At 42.5% G+C, this 9,930-nt stretch overlaps 1 protein-coding gene across 1 annotated transcript; it reads left to right on the forward strand.

The window, feature by feature from the left end:
• The first annotated feature begins 422 nt into the window (after positions 1-422).
• Positions 423-9,930, forward strand: LOC109517002 (integrin beta-1-like). The gene is given in 17 exon segments (XM_019871871.1): positions 423-572; positions 2,332-2,392; positions 2,767-2,852; positions 3,024-3,243; positions 3,325-3,495; positions 3,611-3,849; positions 4,101-4,256; positions 4,358-4,453; positions 4,888-4,977; positions 5,339-5,479; positions 5,920-6,122; positions 6,225-6,325; positions 6,328-6,622; positions 7,076-7,311; positions 7,496-7,662; positions 8,358-8,435; positions 8,852-9,930. Coding segments are annotated over 16 exon segments (2,379 nt in total). The 5' UTR covers positions 423-533; the 3' UTR covers positions 8,852-9,930.

Here is a 9,930-nt window from a genome sequence, read left to right on the forward strand (position 1 = left end):
AGGACTCACATCAAATCACTCAGGTTAATTTTTTTGGAGACGCCTGAGAAGTGGGCCTTTCAACATTTCAGGCAACTGTGGATGGAATCGGATGATTTTGAGACAACCTGGAGGTACGGAATCAGCAATCGGATCATGCTGTGATTGTGGCAGGTGCCTGGCGAGATATCAAAAAGAAAGTCTGTCAAAACGTTTGCCAGCCACCGTGCAGATATGAATAGAATGGGGTCAAGTGCGCTTGAGTCTTTGAAAGCAAAAGAGAAGAATACTACTTAGGTTAAAAGTGTAAACTGGGTTTTGTCCCCACACACAGTCCCCTCATCTAAAACCTGCATGACCCCGTCATCAATCAAGGCGGTTCACGTCATCTGGGCCAAACAGACCCGCTCCCATTTTCCTGTTGCTCTCTCACTTTCCTTCCTTCCTTGCTTCTTTGTGGCGACAGATAATACAGGACTGAAATCAGTGGTCAAGATGCCGAATCATAGGGTGCGTTTAAGCCTCTGGGACACGCCATTCCCACCTCCCCACCTATGGCCCGTCATGGATACTGTAATTTACAACATTCTGAGGTACGGAGGAGGATTTGAAAGGCGGACTATCTCCCCCCAGTAAGCCCTTTCTGAGCCTGCTCTCTGCTCTACAAAGTTAGTCCACTTTTCTTAAGAACATTCCTCTGAGCAGCTGCAAAGCTTCACAGGCTTCTGACACATTGCTGGTGTCTGTCTGTATTTGAAGCTGAGGGCCAATCGTAACTTGACATTCAACTGTATATCCTGACAAAAGCCTTTTAACATTACATGCTGTGTAAACAAACATTACTTTTAGTTCACGCCAATTAAAACGTATAAACGATGAAGATGTTTTGTCTGAAATTAGAAAAAAAACTGTTGTACCTCTACTTGCTTTTTCAGTCCTACATCATGTCGGGGAACGTTATGATGGCCAAAGTTAGTGTACAGTGTTTGCTTCTCTCACTCTCGCTGACGGTAAAGACAAGCTATATTTTGTCACGATCACGCCAATTAAAAAGTACATACAATTGCTTCTCTCTCTCGCTGACGGTAAAGACAAGCTATATTTTGTCACGATATCAGATTTGTCTCTTGTCCTAAATATGATGGCGGCCACTGCCACAGCTTGGCTAAATGCGCTACTTATCTCATATCTTGTTATGGCACACACATGCACCCACCAGTGAACAGTACTGGAGGCTAATCTCGGCGGCTGGAGACAAACCGTCGACGCGTATGTGTCTTCATAATCGGACACCGGTGGGGACACACACTTCAAGCACTGAGGGAATGCATCACTTAACACCCCACGTTGAACGTCAGCGCTTCGTTGACCGCAGTATCAGGGAATGCAGTTTTTTTATGGAGCCTCTATGAATAGGCACGGACTACTTCTGCTCTAAAACAAGAGTAATAACTCGTCGCATCAAACTCTAATTATGGACTCCTGCCCGGATAATTGCATTTGGTGAACTCTTGTGGAAATTCTCTTCGCAATGACGTTCAGGAATTTGTGGTTTACGGGTCTTCTACCTATTGTTTTATTGTTTTGGCTATTGTCATTTTTTTTCTTTTAAATTGAAATACTTGACAGTGGACTGCCGAGAATGTGGAACGTTAAACGTGTACTGAAATTTCCGAGGTTGAGAAAATAGTTACGAGAGAAAGAATTTTGTCTATCGTCATATGTATTTTAGGAGCCACGCAAAGTGACAAACCGCAGTTTTAGTCTAGCGTGACTTGAGATGTTCCCATTTCAGCTGTTCAGCACGGTCCCCTCATCATTATTAAATCATGAGGGTTGTATTAAGCGCAAGAGGGGATGAATCGATTTGGCTGATCAGAGGAGCTCAAAATGCATTGCGAGAGAAGGACTCGGGGGAGCTCAGGCTATTTACAGTCAAAGGAATTGTGGGAAAAGGCAGAGTGTCGTCCACGATCCGCCTGTTTGAGAGTGCATGCGCATATTCCCGATGCATGTTTGTGTGTCTGAATTGAATTAACTTGCTGTTGCCCTGCAACGGACTGAAAATAGCCCCCCCAACCCCCCCAAACGCAACCCCCCAACACACACACACACAATAATTTATTACCACCAGTTAAGCCTCACCCGTTTACAGATTCAATCGGTCAAGCCTTTTGTTCTTCACTGCAATGTATTTATGTATTTATTTTACAGGAAGTTTTGAGTTCAAGTGTTAGGGCAACCATGAACATCAAGAAAATGGGTTCTGTTGCTGAATACATGATTGTGCTTGATTTGTGGATTAAAGAGAATATAAAGGAATGGAAAATCATGTTCACACGTTTCTTTCAGATGGACCTGAAACTGCTTTTGATATCTACATTGGTTGGAGTCTTCTGCAACGCTCAGAAAGGTAGATTTGATCTCTGTTACACAAAACACCAGATTTTTTTTTTTTTTTTACACTGCCGCATGTCAGTATCAGTGACGTAAGCCGGAAATCCAAATGCGTTAGTCATCGTGATGACTACATCCTCTCTCGAAAAAGAGGTAGCGGCTATAACCCGACGATGTCATTGACGAGCGCTGAAGGTCCACCTCAGCATCATGGAGAGAATAATGGTGGCTGGATATTCCAATCCTGTCTCCGATGACGATAGAGCCACAACGTTCCAGATGAACTGACATGTAAAGACAGGGGGCTTACAGGGCTGCTTACTTGGCAGGGGCTATAAGCTGCACTCTGTGACACTGCATCCTCTTCTTTTCTCTTTGTTTTTCATCCAGAGGGGAATGAGTGCATCAGTGCAAATGCCAGATACTGCGGGGAGTGCATCCAGGCTGGAGCGAAATGTGGCTGGTGTACAGACCCGGTATGAATCGATGCTCTTAAAAAAAAAAAAAAAAAATCAATCAATGATAAGCATTTTGGATCGTAACCGATGGAAATCATTCTTTCCTTTTTCCATACGCTTGCGTAAAAGCACGGCATCTGAGCAGATCAATGCGTTTTAATTTCTGGCTCGACTAACTGTTGATTTCAGGACTTCCTAAAACAAGGTGAGACCGTGTCTACCCGATGTGATGAGCTGCAGTCTCTCACAAACAGAGGGTGTAGAGAGAGGTTGATAGAGAACCCTCGTGGAGAAAAGAGGATCCTCAGGAACAAAATGGTAACCAATCGCAGGAAGGGAGCGGAGAAACTAAAGCCAGAAGAAATCACTCAAATCCAACCCCAGAAGCTCAGTCTCACCCTCAGATCAGGTGAACACCCGTCACTCACAAAGCTTTCTCTGATTATCATCTCTGCTTGTATTGAGTGGAACATCCGACTTGTGTGGACAGGGGAGCCTCAGTCTTTCAACCTGAAATTCAAGCGGGCAGAAGATTATCCCCTCGACTTGTACTACTTGATGGACCTTTCTTACTCCATGAAAGACGATCTGGAGAACGTCAAGAACCTGGGAACCAGTTTAATGCTAGAAATGTCAAAGATCACATCTGACTTCAGGATAGGTATGGAATTGATTTCACCATTGGTGTGTGTGAGTGTGTTGAGACGTTTGGTTAATTTTGGGTTCACTTACCATTGTGTCATTCCTGTGTTTGATTTTTCAAAAAATGGTCTTAGGCTTTGGCTCTTTTGTGGAGAAGACAGTTATGCCGTACATCAGCACCACCCCAGCCAAATTGTTGAACCCCTGCACCGGCGACCAGAACTGCACCAGCCCATTTAGCTACAAGAACGTCCTTAAGCTCACCAGTGATGGCAAAAGGTTCAACACCCTGGTGGGCCAGCAGCACATTTCTGGAAACCTGGACTCTCCCGAGGGTGGCTTTGATGCCATCATGCAAGTGGCTGTGTGTGGGGTATGCGGTAAAAACAAAACACACATTTTAAACCGATTCGGTGAACGTGCGCCGGCGGCACTAATCGTATGCAGATTTCCAGGTTGTTTTCCCTCAACCGTATCTATGTTTCGACGCTGATGTGCCACCGCAGCCTTTTTTAATGAGCCCTTCACCGAGATTTCAATTCATGTGTTCAATATCATGTCACGCACATTTTATGATCAAAACAGAAAGTATTTTACAACGTCGGCATTTTTCTCATCTCTCAGGAGCAGATTGGTTGGAGGAACGTGACTCGCCTTCTGGTGTTTTCCACTGACGCTGGCTTCCACTTTGCAGGAGATGGCAAGCTAGGTGGCATCGTTCTGCCTAATGATGGAAAATGTCACTTGGAGAACAATTCGTACACCATGAGCCACTACTATGTGAGTGTCCAAGTTTTCTAATTGTGGGAATAAGACATGGCCGCTCTTCTCACGTGGCCATGAAATTCGGTTCTAAACTGAACGATTTTTCCTTCTTTCAGGACTATCCCTCGATCGCTCACTTGGTTCAGAAGCTGAGTGACAACAACATACAAACCATATTTGCTGTCACAGAGGAGTTTCAGCCTGTCTATCAAGTTAGTTTTTGATTTTCTCTCATGTCGAAATACTGTTGAAGATCTCATAGGAAGTAACGGAGCCCCAGACATGACTTGCTGTAACTATGACACCAGGAACTACTTTGTGCATTTAACAATAGCATTTTAAAAAATCCGACTACGCCAGGACATCTGTTTCAAATTAAAGGCAGCACCTCCTTGAATCTCTGATTATTTCAATCTGCCGTGGAGCTATATAACCTTGTGCCAGCTGAGTATGATCAAGGTTCTTTTCATGCCTGACCCCACAGAAGCCCTGGTGGGCTTCTGAGCAATAAAACTTGAACGATGCCATTGTGTCCATAGCGCAGTGCTTCAGTGCATATTTGGATTACATGCTACAAATTTAACAGAATTAAGATCCAAAAAAAATAATAAATCACTGAAATGTGATTTTTTTATTGTGTCCCCAGGAGCTGAAAAATCTAATACCAAAGTCTGCGGTGGGCACCCTGTCTGCTAACTCAAGCAACGTTATCAACCTCATTATAGATGCTTACAATGTAAGTCTGATGCCAAGACAGTCAAAATATGGATGTCACATGAACCACTTTATCAAGCCTTTTTAATTAAATGCAACATTGTCACTTTTTTTTAGAATAACCAGATACTCACAAGAAATCATCAGTAGATGGAAGATAAAATTAGCGTTCATCTTTTATTTACACAGTGAAGAAATATGCTGAATACCGTATTATGAAAAAAAAAATCTCAATGTGTGTCTCTTATTTCTATAATTGAAGACTCAGCTAAGCCGTTTGTATAGCCGTCTGTCTAAACAAAACTACCAGATGACATTCCATTGCAGGGGGAAAAAAAACCCCGAAACTGCATCCATGTTATTATCTTTTCTTTGTTTGACAGTCGCTCTCATCTGAGGTCATTTTGGAGAACAGCAAGCTTCCGGAGGGAGTGACCATTGCTTACACATCCCGCTGTAAGAATGGAGTCATTACTGAGGGTGAAAATGGACGCAAATGCTCCAATATTTCAATTGGAGATGAGGTGAGGAATAGACTTTGGCACATTGGAAAATGCGTAACCTGGTTATTTTCATCAGACGAATCAGCAGGGGGGTTAAAAGACCAGATTGGTCACATTCAAACCATTTTTTGATGTGACGTTCCTTTCATTATGACAAATATACAGTAAGGATAACTACTGTAAGAAGTCAAGTGAAAAAAGGTGACTGAAGCCCAGCCAAATGCGCTACTTTCTCTATTATGAATTTGTTCCTTTCATTATGACAAATATACATTAAGGATGACTACTGTAAGAAGTCAAGTAAAAAAAGGTGACTGCCCAGCCAAATGCGCTACTTTCTCTATTATGAATTAATTGTAGATGATTGAAAAGTACATCTAGAAATGTGTGGAAAACATGCATGCGCTCCTTATTTTCACAGGTTTAAATCCCAATCCTGTTTTGATTGTCCTTGTTTTCAGGTTACATTTACCATCAGTGTGACATCTCAAGGTTGTCCAAAGCAAGGAAAGCCTGAGACAATCAAGATAAAGCCTCTGGGATTCACAGAGGAGGTCGAGATCACCCTCAGCTTTATCTGTGAGTGTGAATGCCATAAAGAGGGTGTCGCCAACAGCGATGACTGTCACTTTGGGAATGGGACCTACGAATGTGGAGCCTGCAAGTAAGGATTGATATCACCGCAAGCTTCTGGCTTCTGGATATAAGAATGTTGGAAGACTCATCCGAAGCACAAAATTGTGAATCCCTCCCTCCTACCCCCCAGGTGTTATGAGGGACGCGTCGGCAAACGGTGTGAATGCAGCAGCAACGACGTGGCTACAGAGGACATGGACCGCACCCGCCCCCAAGATAATTATGAGGCTCTTATTCTGAGACCATATTAAGTATCGTCCCCTCTTATTTTGTTGTTTGTTTTTTTTTTTTTCTTTTTTCCTTAGGGCACGGGCGTTGTGAGTGCAGAGTGTGCATCTGTGACAACATGTGGACTGGGAGCGCCTGTGAGTGTTCTCTGGATACAAGCACGTGTCTAGCCAGCAACAAGCAGATTTGTAATGGCAGAGGCACATGTGAATGTGGCACTTGCAAGTGTACTGACCCTAAATTTCAGGGTCCCACCTGCGAAACGTGCCCTACCTGTCCAGGAGTGTGCACTGAACACAAGTAAGTTTGACCTACCTGAAAAGAAGGACTTTTATACACAAACTATCTCAGCACAACAAGTTAAAAAAAAAAAAAAAAGTTTCCTGTTCACCTTTGTAGTCGAAAAGATACGTGTTGGTAATCACACTTTTTTAAAAATTGCTTTTCATAGAGAAGAGAAAATCAATAAATGGGGTCAAAACAAGTAGAGGTTCTAATTTGTGGGAAAACCATCAGACAATTTCTTTATGAAAGCATTCTAGCAAAGGGAATGACTTGGAATTTTTTTTCCTGCGTGTTTCTACAATGCTGCTCCGCTATGACTCAAAATCAAAAGTATTTTGTTGGCGGTATCCAATGCTCATTAATAAAAGTTGGAAGAAAAACTTCCTAACCAGACAATCCCGACCAAGTGAAACTCGATCCAGCTTAGCTTCGTCGCTCATCATGTGTGGTGACCTATTTTTCTTCCAGGGAGTGCGTCCAGTGTCGGGCTTTCGGCACAGGTGAGATGAAGGAAACATGTGAACGCGACTGCAGCTATTTCAACTTGATCAAAGTGAAGGACAGGGACAAGCTGCCTCAGCCAAATGACGCCTCTTACCCTGTGATGCACTGTAAGGAGAGGGACGCCAACGACTGCTGGTTCTACTACACCTACGCTGTCAACAACAACACAGAAAAGGAGGTCCATGTGGTTGAAACGCTGGGTGAGCTGGAAGCCGAACATCAACTAGGATGCGATTATTGTGTTTTGTTTTGTTTTTTCGGGGCAATGTTCGTTTCAGGCTTTCTGACAATTGGATTGCAAACTAACTCTGAAGTAGCTGTACCTACCGCCGACTGAAAGTGTCCTTGATGTGTTTGTGTTAACCCTCCAGTGCTGTGTTTCAGACTGTCCTGCTGGTCCTGAGATCATACCCATTGTGGCGGGCGTAGTTACTGGCATCGTCTTAATTGGTTTAGCTCTGCTGCTCATCTGGAAGCTGCTGACAATCATCCACGACAGAAGAGAATTTGCCAAATTTGAGAAGGAGAAGATGAATGCCAAATGGGACACGGTGAGGGTCCGGAAGTACAACAAGCTCTGTGAGATATTGACGGCATACTTTTAATGGCTATAACAGTTCCCTGAGTCATATTAATACAAAAAACAGGTGTGGGGAGTCTGTGGTCTCTAAACAGTAAATTAATCATTTGTGAAGCTCGTGTGTCGTTCCGAACAGCCGAAGAGTTTTGCGCCCCGAAAATATTGTTCACTTTCTTTTTCTCAAGTCATCTGGAAAAACAGATCCAATATGTTGCCTTTGAACAGCACTCAAATGAAAACGGAAAATGTTGGAGGCTCCATGGACTTTTTAGGGAATGTTATGCACTCGGAGCGTAGCCGGAGATTTTTCCGGGGAGTGTCTGCGCCTCCTCCTTTTCCCAACTTCCTGCCTGGCCTACAGTCATCAGCCAACATCAATATGACAGGACTGCAGCCCGACTTTGGGCTGCGATCAGCCTCCACCTAGTGGTGGAGTCGATAAAACCTTAAGTTTAGGACACGTATGTCTCTTTCTCCACCTTGTGGTGTGATTGGTGTAGTCCTCGATTGGGCGCTTTCCAGTCTTTTTAGTGCAGTATTCCCGTTCACTTTCACATTTGTGTTGTGCACGTCTGTCATTCTTGCCTTTTCGTAGTCTGCGTCTTGCCGTCTTATCATTTGTTCCCCCTCTCTTGAAATCTTTCTGTGCTCATTCTCTATCTGTAGCAAGACAACCCCATATACAAGAGTCCTATCAATCAGTTCCAGAATCCAAACTATGGACGTAGAGCTGCTGTCCTTTAAGTTCGTATTCTTTCACATTTCCACTTTATTTTACTGCATGGGTTTGTTTGTGTGTGCACTGTCTCTCAGTATCTTCTTGTGTCTCTCTGTTTGCGAACCCCTAAATAATACATGAGCTTACAAGGGAAGGTGAAATGTAATAGTGACAAAAGCAAGTGCACGAGTGTGCTGTGAGCCACAGAATTTGACGATCGAGTGTCCTTTCTGGCTACAATTACAAAAAGGCATTTTCTGGTAAGTATGTTTACAAAAAAAAAGTCTTCCAACATCTCAAAGACATGCCGTGATTGTGTTTTGAGTGCACTGTAAATGAATCTAATACCAAAAATAATGTTCGCCAATTGGAACTTCAAGCCCCGTTGTCTGTCATTACATTGAATTATCATTCTGACTGTATGTTTCGTTTAATTCCCCAGGGTGAAAATCCCATCTACAAAAGTGCTGTTACGACGGTGGTCAATCCCAAATATGAAGGCAAATGATGAGCAAGAATTTGACATCTTCAGCATTTGCTGGAGGTTTGGCTTCTGAGGAGGATCAAGTTGTTTTTTATTGTTGCTTCGTCATTACAATGCACATGCGTCTGTATTTTTATTAACACATATTTATATGCTTTTGTTGTATTTTAGATGTACAGTATGTGTATATACTTTACAAATTCATATTTCTTGAAAGTTTGTGAATTGAAGTTGTTTATCTAGCCTGCCAAAGGTCAGGTGCGGGCATATCAGTTCACTCCTTTTACCAGCAGAAGGTGGATATCATAAATAATAATTTATGCCCCAGAAATATTCAGCTTCTTCAATGCTATGCTAATCTCTCAGCTCGTACGCTATCCTTTCTTATGTCTTTCTGCACTGACTGTTTGTCTGTGGTGCCTCTCTGTGTGACAAGACCTGAGGTGTTTTTGATATTTATGCAAGTCATCGGCCAAAGCAGCACATTTTGCCACAGTATGTGTATATCTTGAAAAACAAACGCAAATAGCGAGTTAATTCTTTAGTTTGGCGTTTTAATAAAACATTTTCATGCTGCATAGGCAAATGAATTATTTGTAAATGTGGTTTGGACTGCAGCTCAGAAATCATGAAATTTTATTGCACTCACGAGTTTTTGACTGTATACCACTTGTACAATTGTAAAAGGATACTGATGTTGAGTCAAAGGATTTCTGTTTTTTTTTTTTTTTTAAATAAACACTATGGATTGTAATTCATCTAATTTACCAATAGGAGTGACTTATTTATTCTCAGGTCCTTTACTGTGTTTTTGCCAAGCATGCCAAAAACATCATTTGTGAACGTCATTGTCGGTCGTACATTTTTTTGTGTGTGTTTTGTTTTTGCAGAAATATTGTAACACCAGTCACCCTAATGCCTCAGAAGCACCACACACGAGCCTTTACAGTATTGTTTGAAAAGTGCCTGTTATTTCAATCACCATGTTCTCTCCCAATGCTGTAATGACTTATTTATTAAATAAACCCCCAAAAGAG

Source organism: Hippocampus comes, unplaced genomic scaffold, assembly GCF_001891065.2.
Source record: "Hippocampus comes isolate QL1 unplaced genomic scaffold, H_comes_QL1_v1.1 scaffold487, whole genome shotgun sequence".
NCBI lineage: Eukaryota > Metazoa > Chordata > Actinopteri > Syngnathiformes > Syngnathidae > Hippocampus > Hippocampus comes.